This window comes from Astatotilapia calliptera, chromosome 11 (assembly GCF_900246225.1).
Source record: "Astatotilapia calliptera chromosome 11, fAstCal1.2, whole genome shotgun sequence".
NCBI classification, from domain to species: Eukaryota; Metazoa; Chordata; class Actinopteri; order Cichliformes; family Cichlidae; genus Astatotilapia; species Astatotilapia calliptera.
The window spans coordinates 19556867-19573544 of record NC_039312.1 but is presented as its reverse complement, the minus strand read 5'-3'; the positions used below and the strand labels follow the sequence as shown (position 1 = coordinate 19573544).

Below are 16678 nucleotides of genomic sequence, written 5' to 3'. Positions count from 1 at the left end.
CTAACCTTTTAACAGCTGAGCAGCTGAAGGAAGCCACGTAAGTGACAGCCACGCCTTTAAAAACCAATATTAAGTGGAGTTTGAATGGTCTCCTGTTAACCACAAAGACAATGTGGTTAAGAAACAAACACCTGAAACTATATAAAACACGTAGACGCTTTTGTTCTGTCATTAAACCCTTTGTTAGACTGCATCGGGGAATAAAAGAAGATAAAGACACTAGGCAGCTTGTTACAGTTAACTGTCACTACATACAAAAAGCTGTTCACTCTTTAATTCACTTCAGTTTGTTTCTGTGTTATTTTTAATCTTCATTAACTATGTTGTACATGTATGTGTGTCAGAGGCAAGATTCTGGAAAGTCAGTACAGGTTTTACAATAAAAACAGAACTTTCTAAAAGCAGCTGACTCACAGTGTCGTGGACATCCACAATAGATATTTGTCTATCAAAGCCTCATAAGGCAAGTTTTGATTCAAATGTTTACCAAACTAACAAACACGAAAATAAGGATATTTCCTCTAAATTAGTTTTCGAAGGTCACAAAATCCTTTCAGTTTTAATTTTTCAAAATTCCTAAACTAAAATGTTTTATATGTTTTGTAGTTAACTATAATAACCTTGCTGCAGGTCACATTGCAAAGACAGAAAATGACATACATGATGTTACATAAAGACAGGCAAAAATAGAAAGCCGACTCCTTCACTTAATGTACTTAATGTACTTAAAAGAGTGGGTAGACAGTCGAATACGTTGCCCTCCATGACTCTATATACTAAACCTCCACAGACCTTCTTTACTTCCCTCGTTAGCGATATCTTAATAGACCTGGAGCACTGCAGGTAGACTGTCCATCATATTGCACCATGCAAAGTGACTGCATGCTCATTTTCTGATACCAAGCTTCTGAAACTCTCTGGGCTGGCCTATATACATTTTTTTGCTGAACTTCCAGCCATTCGTTGTGAATGTATGAGCCTTACATGAAAGTCTATGGCTTCTCAAATGAGTTAAAGAACATGCTGCCTCAGGAGCTTAACTGTATCAACTGCAAGCAGACAATGTGCATTGTAGTGGATTTAGAATCCATATTTTGCCACTGCATTTCTGTGTGCACCAACTGCATGTTTTACTCCAGGCTGTAACTCTGCAGACCACTGCAAATCTTCTCTGTCAGTCATGCTGCGTCTAAACTATCAGCGTTTTGAAAATGTAAAAAACTCTCCATTATAATAATAATAATACGTTTTTTTCTTTGTGTCATTGCTTCATCAACCTGACTTTTCAACTTCACTGAAAGAAGATGTCCAGTTGTGTGTCTGCTATTTGAAAAAAGATAGCGATAGCATCCAGATCACATGGACAGTGTTGTGCCAATAAGTGATTTCAGGTATTTGCTGAAAAAATGATTGCCTGTGTTTAAACTGGCCTATAATCTATAAAACATATGTCAAACATACCTTATAAATGATATTAAGTGCTACCTTCTAGACCTGCCCCTGCACAGGTAGTTTATACCTATTATACACTTTTAAATAAACACTTTTATTAACACTAGCTCTGTGAAAATGGCTCCAAAAACATTTCATACTGAGTGACATGGGTTTCTTTGGGTTTGTGGGGACTTCATCCACATAAGTAAATGTTGCAAGGACAGGATATAAGTGTGGAACATGAAAAAGATTAAAGATCATCTCCTGCTAAATGTTAAATAACTAAAATAATCCTCTTGTTATTAAAAAAAAACAACTTCCCTTTTCCTGATAGTTGTCTGTCCCTGACAAACCCTGGATTATTTTCTTAATAAAAGATTTGATTTAATCTACTCTGATTCTTTAAATCTAAGACGTGCTCAGTTCAATCAATAAATTAAAAATTCCCTAAATGAGCTGCACTTATCTGCACTTTTTTCATACCAGTGTAACTTCACTGGATTTCTCCACAACATCTTACAGACAATACATTTATTTTCCAGACGTCAAAAAGGTGAGAAAAACTTTGTAACATGGATAAAAATAAATAAATTCTTCCTGCTGGTTTGGACAGTGTGTGTGTGTGTGTGAGTGTGTGTGTGTGTTTTGTGAGTGGGAGACTAAGTGTTTTTAAAAGAGATTATTTGGGTGGGGTGCAGAAGATTGTATTACACAATGTAACTCTGCCCTGAGGGGGTCTGACATGGTTTTGTCTGCTTTCCTTCTCTCTTCCCACTTCCTGATCTATTTTCTGCTCTTTTCCACGCAGTAAAAAGAGAGGCCATCCTCTCACATAATGTGTTCAGTGTGTCTAGATGACAATAGCTTCTTTGCTATAGCATGTGTATGCGGGCACCGCAGAGGTAATCGCTGAGGACAGTGAGAGGGAGTTCCCACAGTTTCGCCCTGAGCCACGTTGTGTCACGAGACAAGCTCCACCTGCATATTTGCACTCCTGCACTTTAAAAACCCTCATGAGACACAAACAGGCATACTACACGGCAAAGTGAAATGATCAGAAGGTAAACAGTGAAATCAAACAGCTGGAGGATGACAAACTTGACATGTTAAGTTTATTGTTTGTTTTTCTTTTTCTTTTTCAGCATGCCTGCAGTAGGGCGTCCTGAGGAGGATTAAATCCTGCTGTGGCACATGCGTACAGAAACATGAAGCCCAAACATCAACTTTATGCTGAGCATAAACGGCATTTAAATTCACATGAAACATATCCGACACGTCCTTCATTTCCTTTCCTTTTCGCCTTTCCTAAAAATCTACAGGTTCAAAAGAAGTACGGTGATTAGATTTCTTAGAGCAACCTGTTTGTTCAAAAACGTTCTCCAATAACAGCGTAGACGGTGGAAAGAAGACAAGGAAAGTGTGATGGACTGCTAAAAATATGTCACAGAAGTGGTCATAAACCGGCTCTGGCTTTACTCTTTGCACAGTAAGCTGAGAGCTTGTGATCTGAGCCCTCTTGAAGAATGCAAATTTGTAGTTAAATTACTGAGAAGTGGGACCGTCTTCTTTTCAGCTGAATCCAAATACACAACAAGGCAACTTTGGCGTGGCGCAGCATGGAAACATACCCTTGTCAGACACATAAAGGAGGGGGCTAATGAAGTGTGAGATGTCACAGTTTTTGTAAATTGAGGCCTCATAACAAGGTCCAGGCTATCAGACAAACTCACAGTGTAACATATAGGATATCATTCAAACATACTGCTATTATTTTCATTAGTAGTCTTATTGATTAGCAGTGCATTGATATTTGGCATTATGTAAACATCTTAAAGTTTCACTACTAACTTCTTCATGCACTAAAGCTTCCAATACAATCACTGTGTACTGTATCAAATGTATATAAACACATACAATGTAATGCATTAACAGATTATGTAATAAAACATCTCAACACAGCCATGCGTAATACTCATTCTCATCTCTTTCACACTCACACACTTTCACTCTTCACAGAAAAGCTTAAACGTTTAGCTCAATTGCTACTAAGTCACTCCTCTCTAGTTTGGCTAACAAATATGTACCGTAATGATTACAATAGAACAGGTTAAAAAATCTCTATAAAGCTTTTAAAATACACAATGTGCAATATAAGATGAGAATGCTATTGTTGGCTAAGGCCACAGAGAATTTGGTATAAAATACATTAATTTCTGTTGCTAAAGATATAAATAACACATCTAAAAGGCTATTTAAAAAAAAATCTAACAAGTCTTTGACATATACCAAATTATCACATGTGACCCTAGAGCAGGGTCAAATCCAAATACTGCCCCCCTGGCTTGGTCATGAGAGCAGGTAGTGACATAAGAGGAGCCTCACTTGAGCTGCACTGACCAATCAGACTGCTGCTCAGGAGGGAAACAGACTCTGCAGGATTCTGCGGAGAGAAGAAGAACAAGGGTGAGGAAAGAGTTTTAGCCCCCAACAACAACAAAAAAAAGCACCTGCACCAGACATTACCCATCACCTTCTCAATCACCTAAAGCTGTTATTACCCATCTATTACACTACAACATTGCGACAGCACCATCTGACCGTTGACTAAGCCCCGCCCCCTTAGGTATTGTTGCAATTGTTCTGTAAAGTAATTTTACTCTTCAGCAGGCCAGTTTCGCAGCAGACATTTTGGCGTGAAGCAGCAGGTAATCACAAATGTCTGAGAAAGGACGTTAATAAATATATCTATAAGATTACAGTTAACCTGGTTCTGCCAGAAGATTCTTCCTGCAAAAAGGGAGTTTCTCCTTCTCACTGTTGCCAAGCGCTTGCCCTTAGGTGTGTTGTTGCAGTTCCCTTCTGTTATTGTAGGGTCTTTACCGTTTCAATTTTATTCGTTTCTGTGTTCTTTTTAGTGTTTCTAATTATCATTTGTCAGGTGGAAAATTCTAGAAGCTCAGAACAAGCGTTACAATAAAAACACATGACTCACAGCCAAGTGGATATGGCAGTCTCACTAAACATCTGTGTCATTACCTCCTCAGGATTAATGCATTCAAAAAGAAATTGAGCATAAAGTACAAAATGCTATTTTAGTTAGTTTTAGGGGGAGTTTTGAGAGGGGGGGAGGTAAGTTGTTTTTTTTTTAAATTTAGGTTAACTATATACATTTTCATACCTAGTTTTATGTACCTATAATATCCTTGTATTGATGTATGAAACATTAAAAAAATGTATCTTTAATACTGCAATGTAACAGTAAAAATGAGGACTTATTACTGGTTATCTGGGTAAGAGAACAATTCAAACTTTAAAGCAGCTACTTTCACTTTCACAATATTTTTATGTTGTTCTGTGATGAAAATGTCACCACTGAGGAGTTTCTTGCGCCCGCTATTTGACTTTCACGCTGTCTGGACATGCAGAAAAAGGACCATGCCTGTACAGTCAAAGGGGAGAGGGTTCAGTGGACGGTCAGTCGGCTATGTGGTGCTCAGTGTTTTCATTAAAGGCTTCACGAGCGGACAGAAAAAAGGTTAAACAAACGCCATGTGAAAACCCATGAAATACCTAAAAACCAAGAGATTTCCTCCAATTATTTAACCTAGTCAAAAGGAAATACCTGAAAATTCCCCATTAATGTGGAAAATGGTGCCCTGTAAGCCCTGGTGACCAGTAAAACCACAGCTACAACACCTTCTCTAAATTAAATCCCCCCGACTGATCCCTCAGCCAATCCTTACCTGCCACCTGCCTCAGACACCTTAAATACACACCCATTCTTTGGGCTGCGTAAGCAATGTCCTGGTCGGGTCATGAGTGTGCACGGGCCCGTGGGCGTGCATGAAAGCATCCTCGGGAGCATACTGTGGCATGAGGAAGGGGGAGGAATGATAGAGATGGGGGCTGAGACACATGTAGCCATAGACACTAATCTAAAGGCCTTTAAAATACAGAAAACAAAACCCAGTCTGTCTCAATATATTGCTTAAAGTAGTCCTTATCATGTCATAATTTATCTTCAGATTCTTCGTACTCTTTCAGGTTTAAATAAGATCTGAGATTCTCCAGTTCAAGTTGAAGCAAGCAGCAATCCGTGTGTGACAGAACAGGGAGAGGAGACAGGATAAACTAGTTTGATAGCCTCTGGGCAAACACAGTGGATGCCTGACAATACACACCCATAATACGAGGAGATTTGAATACAACACTTTGGATCCTACAGTGAGGTATGAGAGCTCTGAAGGCACAGAAAATCTCCATTATAGGAACTTCATTAATAAAATGCTAAGTGCACGGTGCATTTGAAGGACGCCACCTCTTACCTGGTAACCCTGCACTGCATTTATGAGCTCTTTGACTCCGTTGCTGTTGTAGGTCAGACCGGGCATACGCACCAGGCCTCCCGGCGAGGCAATGGAGGAGGGGGAGGGGAAGAAACCTAAGGTGTTAGGTGAGCCAGGTGGACTGGAAAAGAAAAAAAAAAGGAAAACAACAAGAAGGGAAAAAGGACAGAGACTGTTATCCTAAGTACAAAACCAGCATAAACATGTATCTTCTCAGAAAACACAACGTATGCAGCAGGATTCAGGAAAAACAAGACTGGGAGTAACTCTGGGTGTTGTCTTTGAGTGAGCTGCTCTCTCAGTCTCTGATGGCTCACCAAAGAGAACCAGAGGTCAATGCTTGTTTACCAAGTACTTTGATAACGCAGACTTCAGTCATTAACTACCCTTGCCCCAGCCTTTCTCCTTGGCAGTATATAATTCAACCAAGTACAAAATGCTCGACCTCTTTTCTTTTTTTTTTTTTTTTTAAATGGGAAAAAACCTTTATAGTTATTGCAAGTTTTAGGTGTTTTTAATCACTCACTAATGTACACAACATGTTTCAGTGAAAGTAAAACTATTTTGATTTTGATTGATGCTATGCAGGCGGTTCAAAGAAGAAGATGACTAAGAATGAAGAAGATCAAGCGTGGATAGCAGTTCCACATTTCTTATGCACATCCTGAACTTTTGCAGGGCTTTATGAGAGAAATATAAATATATGAATCACTCAAGCCCAACACTCAGTCTTTAACCTGCCGGCCTTGCAGTACAAAGTGTGCATATCTTTATGAATAAAGCAAGTAAATAAGTGTCCAGCAGCTCTACACAGGCAGCTCCCTAAACCAAATGGACTATTTCCATTCACAGGGGTATGCCAGGACTGGGGAATCCACCTCTTATGTGCTACATGTGAGAAATGGAAGCTCTGCCTGGATCTGAGAGTTTGTCTGAGAGCAACTTCACCCACCAGTAAACAACCCACAAGTAAACATCACCCGGCAGCCTCGGCTTAGCGTCGGTTGGCTCGTAAATTTCTTTATAGAAATTCAGGAGTGGTTGATTTAATGTGAGAAAGGAAGATTACTTAATGGGAGAAACAACAGTAAGCTCTCACAAAGCATCAAGGATATTTCAGGTAAATGTGTACATACAGTGGGGCAAAAAAGTATTTAGTCAGCCACCGATTGTGCAAGTTCCCCCACCTAAAATGATGACAGAGGTCAGTAATTTGCACCAGAGGTACACTTCAACTGTGAGAGACAGAATGTGAAAAAAAAAATCCATGAATTCACATGGTAGGATTTGTAAAGAATTTATTCGTAAATCAGGGTGGAAAATAAGTATTTGGTCAATAACAAAAATACAACTCAATACTTTGTAACATAACCTTTGTTGGCAATAACAGAGGTCAAACGTTTACTATAGGTCTTTACCAGGTTTGCACACACAGTAGCTGGTATTTTGGCCCACTCCTCCATGCAGATCTTCTCGAGAGCAGTGATGCTTTGGGGCTGTCGCCGAGCAACACGGACTTTCAACTCCCGCCACAGATTTTCTATGGGGTTGAGGTCTGGGGACTGGCTAGGCCACTCCAGGACTTTCAAATGCTTCTTACGGAGCCACTCCTTTGTTGCCCGGGCGGTGTGTTTTGGATCATTGTCATGTTGGAAGACCCAGCCTCGTTTCATCTTCAAAGTTCTCACTGATGGAAGGAGGTTTTGGCTCAAAATCTCACGATACATGGCCCCATTCATTCTGTCCTTAACACGGATCAGTCGTCCTGTCCCCTTGGCAGAAAAACAGCCCCATAGCATGATGTTTCCACCCCCATGCTTCACAGTAGGTATGGTGTTCTTGGGATGCAACTCAGTATTCTTCGTCCTCCAAACACGACGAGTTGAGTTTATACCAAAAAGTTCTACTTTGGTTTCATCTGACCACATGACATTCTCCCAATCCTCTGCTGTATCATCCATGTGCTCTCTGGCAAACTTCAGACGGGCCTGGACATGCACTGGCTTCAGCAGCGGAACACGTCTGGCACTGCGGGATTTGATTCCCTGCCGTTGTAGTGTGTTACTGATGGTGACCTTTGTTACTTTGGTCCCAGCTCTCTGCAGGTCATTCACCAGGTCCCCCCGTGTGGTTCTGGGATCTTTGCTCACTGTTCTCATGATCATTTTGACCCCACGGGATGAGATCTTGCGTGGAGCCCCAGATCGAGGGAGATTATCAGTGGTCTTGTATGTCTTCCATTTTCTGATGATTGCTCCCACAGTTGATTTTTTCACACCAAGCTGCTTGCCTATTGTAGATTCACTCTTCCCAGTCTGGTGCAGGTCTACAATACTTTTCCTGGTGTCCTTCAAAAGCTCTTTGGTCTTGGCCATGGCGGAGTTTGGAGTCTGACTGTTTGAGGCTGTGGACAGGTGTCTTTTATACAGATGATCAGTTCAAACAGGTGCCATTCATACAGGTAATGAGTGGGGGACAGAAAAGCTTCTTACAGAAGACGTTACAGGTCTGTGAGAGCCAGAGATTTTCCTTGTTTGAGGTGACCAAATACTTATTTTCCACCCTGATTTACGAATAAATTCTTTACAAATCCTACCATGTGAATTCATGGATTTTTTTTTTCACATTCTGTCTCTCACAGTTGAAGTGTACCTCTGGTGCAAATTACTGACCTCTGTCATCATTTTAGGTGGGGGAACTTGCACAATCGGTGGCTGACTAAATACTTTTTTGCCCCACTGTATTTACAGATTTTCAGCTGGAACAAGGTGAATTTCTTTTTGAGTTCACAAGATTTTCAGAAAGCTTGACCTCTGTCAAGGTCACTGAGATTTGAACTCATCTGAGATTTTTAGTAGATATTACTATGGTAACAATTTGAAGCTCCTATGTCGCTTTGTTCTCGAGTTATAGCATTCACAAACTTAGGTGTCCAGGCTGCCCGCCCGCCTGGCAGGATGCCGACAATAGCCCCTCAGGCTTTGAAGGCTGAGAGGTAAAAACTGTGAGAATTCCTGCACACTGTTAAAACAATAACTTTCTGTGACCTTTATGCGAACTAATCAGACAAATCAAAACTTTTCAAACAGATAAAATCAAATAATTTCGGCAATGAAGAGAGTTTTCCCTTTGGACCTTCCACTAACAGACCTCTCACCTATTCACCAATGCAAATATTTAATATTTAAACATTTTTGAAAATATTTTCACAAGCTGAGCCATTTAATCTCTGATTCAATAAATCCCTTCATCTGTAAATACCATTGTTTACCTGGGGTAGTAGGCTGCGTAGTTCATGTATAGCTGAGCTGAGGCGGGGTAGTAGGCATGTCCTGGTGGTAGGGGGCGAGGAGCCAGGACCACCTGCCCAATGGGAGGGTAGAGAGCAGCAGCAGCCTCTGGAGGCAGGACAGGTGGAGCAGGTGTGAAGGAATAAGATGGTGGCGATAAACCTGGCGAGGAGGAGAGGTAAAAGATTTTTAACCAGACGAACAGAGACACGCGTGAACAGAGACATGGTGGAGAAGTCTGCAAGGTCATTGTTTGTTTTTTGGAGAGGTGCTCATGCAAATCTACAAACAATGACCCTCCACAACATCACTCAGCACCTGACACACTTTGAATGTATGCACGTGGCAAACAATGAAAGCGTCAGCGTATTGTACACTACGCTGGACCACCGATGGGCCTGTAACCTGTATGTTTCATTATTTCAGTATTTTATTATCACCTCTGTGTAATTTCGGAGCAGGTAAGATGCTTTTAATTCACTCGACAGTTGTCAGTGTTTAGCAGCATCTGGTTTATACTTTCTCATATGCATTCATGCATAAAGCCTTCCAAGTATTAAATATTAGCAAAACGAGAGCCACAGCGCTGTCAGAGAACAGAGACACTGTCTAAATGCAGGGGACAGTGCCGCCTGAGCACTTTATCCTCCTTGCATGGTGATTCTGGCTGTTCCTGCAGTCTGTGTGTGCATTTTCAACATTTAATTTCATCTCATCATGGACCTTTTTAAAACCCGCATGTCTAGCCTTGAATCCCTGTGTTGTGTCCCTTTCACTAATGTGAACTATTTCATATTAAACAGCTCATAACCATTAGACGTGTTATAATCCTCTCTTTTTGAAAACTAAGAGTCCACATTTAAGTCGAAGGACTACACACACAGAGATCAATCCACCATCTACGCACCAGCGTTCAGATATGCCCACAGCCTTTACACAGCTCCTGATTGGACAAGCACAGGAGATGCACACACCAGAGGTGTGCCAGGCCATTGAGGCCTAATCCCACAACCACCTCTACTCATCTGATAAGATTAGAGAGATGTAAGCCATTTTTGATGTTTTATGAAGATAGCTGGAATCAAACTGTCTTGCTTACACTTTCCCAACCCTTTCAGATTTTTATGAAATACTTCAGCAGTGTAAGAGAGTGGAATTTATGAGATCGACAAACATGCCACTAAAAACAAACTACAGTATTTTCATCTAAATGTGTGAACACAGGCAACAACTGAAAAAAGGATGGTTACCCCATTAGGTTTATTAGGTCATGCAGATGGGTAATTTAATCACACTAAATTACAAAGAGGTGACACACTCACATACACCAACACAAACTCTCAGACACACAGTTTTCGATCCTCCTGGTTAGACCAGATTTCCTCATCTTCCCACAGTTTGAGATTGGAGAAAAACCCAGCAACCCTGCACAAGGCAGGAGCCCACCTACCCTGCAGTCCCGAAGCAACCCAGCTCCCAGCAGCACTTACGTCTTGACTTACATGGCGGCGGGCTGAGCCCTGTCCCACTCCTGCTCCGGGTGTGTGTGTGTGTATGCGTGTGCGAGAGCGAGCCTCCCATCAGCACGAGGCCCATCTCCTCTGCGCTGCAGGGAAACACCTCCACGTAGCGGCTGTTTGCCCCACGCTGGCTGGACATCACATGCTTGTGAAGCCGCTGCGAAGCTTGGAGCGCTCGCTCAGCTGATGTCATCTGGATGAAGCAGTCACCTGACGGACGACCCTGAAAGCGGAGACGAATCAGAGATTACTCCGCAACACCTGTAAATTTGTGCTAGAAAGCATGTGAGTCAATGGGTGTGTCAGTGTGGGTGCTGCATGTACCTGCTGGTTGAGGACCATGTGCACTCCATGCGGTCTGATATCCTGTGTAAACTCGCCCAGGAAGGTGAGGATGTCCTCTATGCTCGCCGTGTACGGCAGCCCTCTCAGCCGCAGGCAGTCTCTCACTCCACCAGGAGGGGGCAGAAGAGACACCGTGGGCAGCACAGGCATCAGAGGGGCAGGGGCCACGGAGATCAGAGGGGTTGAGGAGTACCTGTTTAGCACCTAAGACACAGTTTCAAATTACATACCCTGCCTAAAGCAAAAACCTACCGAGTACGCAGTGAAGTTTTAGGAAACCCTTTCTCCTCTAGTACTGACAGGTAAAAGTCACTAACTATAACTCAAAAGCAAACATCTCAAGCAGAACAAAGCCAAGTCCAAGCTGTGTTTAAATATGACGCAACGTCAGACAGGAGCTGGCGTGGTGCCAACAGGACACCAGCGTGTTTGCATTTCTGGAGAGGACCAATAAACCTCGCAAGTGTCTCACACACACACACACACACACACACCACGAAAGGCCTCTGCATAGATATGTAGGTGGACTGTCTGCTTATCAGTCCAGAAAGATAAGAAAATGAATGCCAAAGAGACACAAAGAGCAGTGGAGCACACGAAGAGCGAAAGAAAGTTCAAAAGAGAAAGGAGCAGCTAGAATAACCGTTTGTAGGGAAACATGCACACACAGTCCACCTTGTTTTACTGGTCCCCACCCATGAGCTTCTCTCCTATAATGCCTACAACTGCCTGAGAAGATAAGAAACACACCCTCACGTTGTCACTCTTTGCTGCTGTGGCCAAATAAACAAACAGTTTTTCTCCTCTAAAACCTACAAGTGAGCACACAATCAAGCACATTTCACTCAACCGCACACCGTAAAACAAAGCGAAGAAACACCCCGGCGTACCTGCTGCACCTCTGCTGCCGTACTCTTAAAAAGCTCGATATATCTTTTCCCCAGGATTTCCTTGTGTTTCCTCAAGGCGCACTGAGCATGTTCTTCACAGGCAAACAAAACAAACGCGTCGCCGGTGGGACGTCCATCTGGGTAGCGAACAAACAGGATGCCGTCCTTTCCCCCGCTGACGGGACACGTCTCTTTAAGTTCATCCTCTGGCGAGAAGAAGGCGAGCACCTGCTCGTGCGTGGCGGTGAAAGGGAGGCCTCGCATCCTCACTATGATCTGGTCCTCGCGGGACAGGAACATTGCTACCTCATGAGACGTACCTGACACAGAGAGAATGACACGGGCAAGCCCGTTCAACTAGTGTTAGTTGGCCTCCTTCTTCTTCTGCAATTGATAAGAGTGATGCTAAATCTGACTTTTCAAGCCTCTGTGATTTTGAGTAATCGTCTAAATCTCTCATCTGTATGACGATAAACTTTAGCTTTATGTAATGAGGTCACTTCTGGTTTCTGGGAGGCGTTCATCATGTGAGTAAAATTATTAATATTCAGGTCAAATGACTCAGTGATGAGCTGTGCCTTGTTGACAAACTTATTGCCCTTCATAAAAGGCTGTGTTGCCATTAAATGGTATCACTGAGTCATAACCAACAGCTTTTTGTGCTAATAATAATTTTTCTTTTAAGATTACAAGTGGCATGAAGGAAAAATCCCAATGGACCTGGAGACATTTACAAAGGTCCTGAAACATTTTCAACTCCTAAAAATCATTATTACTAAATACATGAATTCAAGCTCATATAAGAAGTTGCTGAAGTATTAATAAAATAGCACCATAGAAGATCTCAAAGACTTCAAAAGTCCTCTTTTTCAACTCAGTTTCACTATATACACACATAAACCAGGCGGCTGCACTTAAGCTAACAGATATATGAACTTCCCACCTCCTGCTATCTTCAGGAAGTCATCTCCTGTCGCTTTATAAACCTGCCGATAGAGGGGAACGATGTTTAGTGATGGGACAATAATTTGGTGATGTGGCTGATTCTACTGTGTCCAGACGCCTTACCTCAATATATCTATTCCCCATGTGGTGTTTGTGTCTCTGCAACGCCAGCTCTCTGTGTTCCTCGCTCACAAAGCGAACCAGAGCTTCTCCATTCCTCCTCCCTTGAGCATTCAGGCACAATGCAACCCCTCCTCTAAAGAGAAGAGCACAGCATATGAAGGGGGTTATAAAGCCTCTCTGAAAACCTCTGTCAGCAGCAGCTTTCTGGGTGTCATCAGTGATTAAAAAAAGATGATAAACAGTGTAAAAATGTGCGCCTTTAAAGATGTCAGCAACGTACTTGGCGATGTTGAGGCCTCTGAAAAATCGAGCGATATCCTGGTCAGAAGACTGCCACGGCAATCCTCTGGCTCGGATCACCGTGTTGTCGCACACTTTCTCCATTTTACTGCTGCACACACACACACACACAGGTATTATTACAGTGGATTATCAGGGAACAAAAATAACGTGTATCTTTAATAAATGTTACTCACCAAGTGCCGCTCTCGAACTTCTCACTAACTCTCTCGGGGTTCGAAAACGTGTGGCCTGCAACAGCAAAGTGACAGAGTCACCATGATAACACACAAAGTAATCAAGCTGAGACCGTTTTTAAAAGGCAAAGCAAATGGTTAAAGTCTAAATCAGGTAAGACCTTACATTTCTTTCCTTTCTTAATTACCGGTTTGTTAAGTGGCACGCTCAAGAGTAGTACTATGAATCTTGGATCATCCATTTTTGGGGGGGGAAATGATTAAAGGAAATTTCAGTTATCCTTAAAAGAGGTCCTAATTGATTTTCTAGTTTAGTTCACAGCAGGGTTTTACTTAAAGTAACACAGTTTTGGAACTCATTAGTAGTAAATCGATTTACTGATGTGTTTACTAACATTACTCGGTAATGTACGTGGTACTTACAAAATGGCTCGGATAGCAGTGCCAGGACAACGCTGGACATAACCTGAAGCTGCTGTGTGGCTACTTCTGCAGGCAAAGGGACCGATGGATCCGGTGTGGCAGAGGGGTCCCACATGGTGGGCACATCAACAGGTATACTAAGAGCTGAGGAGGAGGTGGTTAAGGAGCACAAGCAAGAGAGCGACAGTGTTATTAATCATGAATGCATCGTGGTCCAGCAGGATTGGACGTTTGATTTCTTCTTTTTTTCCTCTCTCTCATTTCCTAAGTCCATTTTCAATTTAGTTGGAGTTGTATGCTTTGGGTGGAGCCCACTCTCTCAGCTTTCTTCTACACCTTCTCTGAATCAACCTGGAGTATTAAAAGGCAGGATATCCGCAAGATCGCTACACTGATCATCATGGCCGTAACCAGGCCCTCTTTGGTAACTGAGTTCCATTTAACCAGGAGGTTCATCTGCATTTAGAGTTGCCAGCCCTCTGTCCTATTCAAAAGAAGATCCGGTTGTATATGAGCGGAGTCATTCGCCTGCTCCCAAATAATTTCTGTTGCTGGTTTAATACATTTTTTAAAACTAGGTCTGATCTGTTTTTTCCCAAATCATGACAGAATAGACAGGTGTGTGAAAAAATGAAAAAAGTGAAAACAGAACAGCAATACACTCACGTGTTTTTCTTCCTATACCTGTGTGTGCGTGTGTGTGTGTGTGTGTGTGTGTGTGTGTGTGTGTGTGTGTGTGTGTGTGTGTATGGGGTTGGTCCTGTTGGGTAAACACACACTCTTTCACTAAGGGCTTAGTAAGGTGCTGCCACTCTTTCCTTATTTGCATTTCAAAACCTTTATCCCTACAGCCAACTGCTTAATGCGTGTGTTGTGGATTTTTGAGGGTAATGCAATGCACAGTATGAGAAAGAACCAATCAATCGGATCAAATCAATCGAGCAAAAAAAACAAATGTCTGGAAATCCATGACTTAGACGGCGTAAACAGGCAACAGGACATGAAATGTTAATGTAAACAGGTGACATGTTAAAAGGATACACTCTGCCATGGTGTGGACATTCAGAGCTTTGAGGTCAGGAGCGGGGAAGTGCTTCTTGAACTCCTTCCGAAGGTCAAAGAAAGAGTAGAAACAGTCTGGGACCAGGATGTTCTGGAGAGGAATACAGTGTGAGTGAAAGGCCCATCAGCAGCTTCTGTTTTTATTGCTGTGAAACTCATGTTTGCACAGGCCACAAGAGCATGCACTGCCTACTTCTTGTATCATTAACACACAGTTTGAAGGCACTCAGGAGAAATTTCATGAGCATCATGTGTGCCTGTCTTTTATGTGCACGAGTGTGCGGTATACGCATGGGCGTGTGTCACCGCAGTGGCTTCTCCTGTAGATCAGCTTTCAGTGTTAACATTAAAGTTCAGCGAGCAGTGCGGTGCTGACACAACACAGCCCTCTGAGAGCGTCGAAGGCTCCCGCAGCAGTGAGTGAGTGAAACATCCGCCCTGGCTGCTAGGCGTGTTCCCCCGCCCCGCTCACCTTGCTCGCGGCCTCGGGGTGAATCACTTGGCGGATGTGGAGCTGCCCGTCTGTACACAAACACACCGACGTGCCTGCGCCCGCGCTGTTCACCTCATTTGTCAGTTGCAGATGAAACTGTAAAAACATTTAGAGGTATGGACTTTAATACAGCTGCTTTAACCAGTGCTGTAACTGTAATTAATAATCTATAAATGGCCTATTAATGGCTTTCTGGCTACTTTGAAGACATTACCATGTTTAAAGCTTTATCAACGCTCGGTGCTTTGTACACACAGTCTGCTCCAGATCCATTCTCCTGTTCCACGCTCTCCTCCACCACATCCTCCTCCTCTTTTTCTTCTGTCAAGTCTGAGAGGTCAGGCTTTATGAGGAGCTCATTCACCTTGCCCAACTGGTTCAGAGAGGAAAAAAACAAGTCAGCCTTGAAACAGCCAGCCTAGCTAGAAACTCAGAGGCTTTGGAACAATATAATAAAACCAGCGTGAAATATGTGTGTTTGCTACATAGATATTATCACAGTGGAAAGCAGCAAAGGAGCAATTTAAACGTCTAACACATAAGGCAGAAGGTTTTTTGTAATTAAAGCGAACAATGATTTCTGAACAGGTGCGCGTAAGGAGGAATCCCACAAAAATCCCCCTGGCACACTTTTTTTTTCCTTATTAATATTGGTCTGACATCATGTATCGCTGTTTGCAGTCCACCTGTCCACTCCTTTGAACACCACATTTCCTGCTTTGGAGTCACGATGATTAGCAAGTAAGAACAAGCAGCCTACAAGTGAGTTTTTACCTTTTTGTTCTTTACATCCACGAGCTGCCAAACCAACTGCACGAGCTCCTTCTCGTCAGACCCCAGGAGATCTCCGCTCGCGCCAGATGTGGCGGTGAAAACCACCACCAGGTAGTCTACCTGCGCCGTCATCTGAATTTTTAAAAAAAGAACCGCAAACACACAGAAAACTAATCTAATACTAAACGAGACTAAAAGGGACTGAAGATCAGCGGGATGTGAGACGCGAGCGGGACGCGGGAGGTAGAAACGCCTTTACTCTGACACCTGAGCGCAAAGGTGAGCCCGTAAATCCAAAGTTTTGTCGCCTGTGAGATTTTATGTGAAGCCTCCCGCAGTCACCATCGCGAAGCAATGGCTGAACGCTCACCGCTTTTGTAGGGAAGCTACCTGTGCGACCACGTGACCCCTTTACCTGGCCCGTCCCTCTTTCAAGTGGTTCAAAGTTTAGTACGTGGCAGCTCACGCGGGACAGAAAAGGTAATAAATGGTTATTAGTATAAAACAACAACGAGAAAAAACAAATAATAAATAATAATAATAATAACAATAATAAT

The 16678-nt window shown here is 42.7% G+C and overlaps 1 protein-coding gene across 4 annotated transcripts; it reads right to left on the bottom strand.

The window, feature by feature from the left end:
* Window positions 1-2532: 2532 nt before the first annotated feature.
* Window positions 2533-16508, bottom strand: esrp1 (epithelial splicing regulatory protein 1). Of its 4 annotated transcripts, XM_026185628.1 has the most exons (16): window positions 16122-16508; window positions 15562-15720; window positions 15327-15443; window positions 14834-14945; window positions 13793-13936; window positions 13370-13424; window positions 13174-13284; window positions 12894-13026; window positions 12769-12811; window positions 11826-12145; window positions 10915-11139; window positions 10561-10813; window positions 9052-9232; window positions 5760-5901; window positions 5178-5300; window positions 3816-3874 (listed from the first exon to the last, which is right to left on the bottom strand). In XM_026185628.1, the coding sequence occupies exons 1-15, from the start codon at window positions 16251-16253 to the stop codon at window positions 5199-5201; spliced, it is 2229 nt and encodes a 742-aa protein (XP_026041413.1). In that variant the 5' UTR covers window positions 16254-16508; the 3' UTR covers window positions 3816-3874; window positions 5178-5198. The 4 variants fall into 4 exon arrangements, with proteins under 4 accessions (XP_026041411.1, XP_026041412.1, XP_026041414.1 ...); XM_026185626.1 differs by lacking the exon at window positions 5178-5300 and having other exon boundaries at window positions 2533-3874; window positions 16122-16507; XM_026185627.1 differs by lacking the exon at window positions 5178-5300 and having other exon boundaries at window positions 2533-3874; window positions 10573-10813; window positions 16122-16506.
* Window positions 16509-16678: the final 170 nt, after the last annotated feature.

Excerpts from the sequence above, each read along its gene's own strand:
- esrp1 (XM_026185626.1), bottom strand. The coding sequence starts at position 16,253 with ATGACGGCGCAGGTAGACTACCTGGTGGTGGTTTTCACCGCCACATCT. Across the intron at positions 12,812-12,893 it reads TGGGGAATAGATATATTGAG|GTTTATAAAGCGACAGGAGA; the intron begins GTAAGGCGTCTG and ends CTCTATCGGCAG. Across the intron at positions 5,902-9,051 it reads TACGCAGCCTACTACCCCAG|TCCACCTGGCTCACCTAACA; the intron begins GTAAACAATGGT and ends TTTCTTTTCCAG.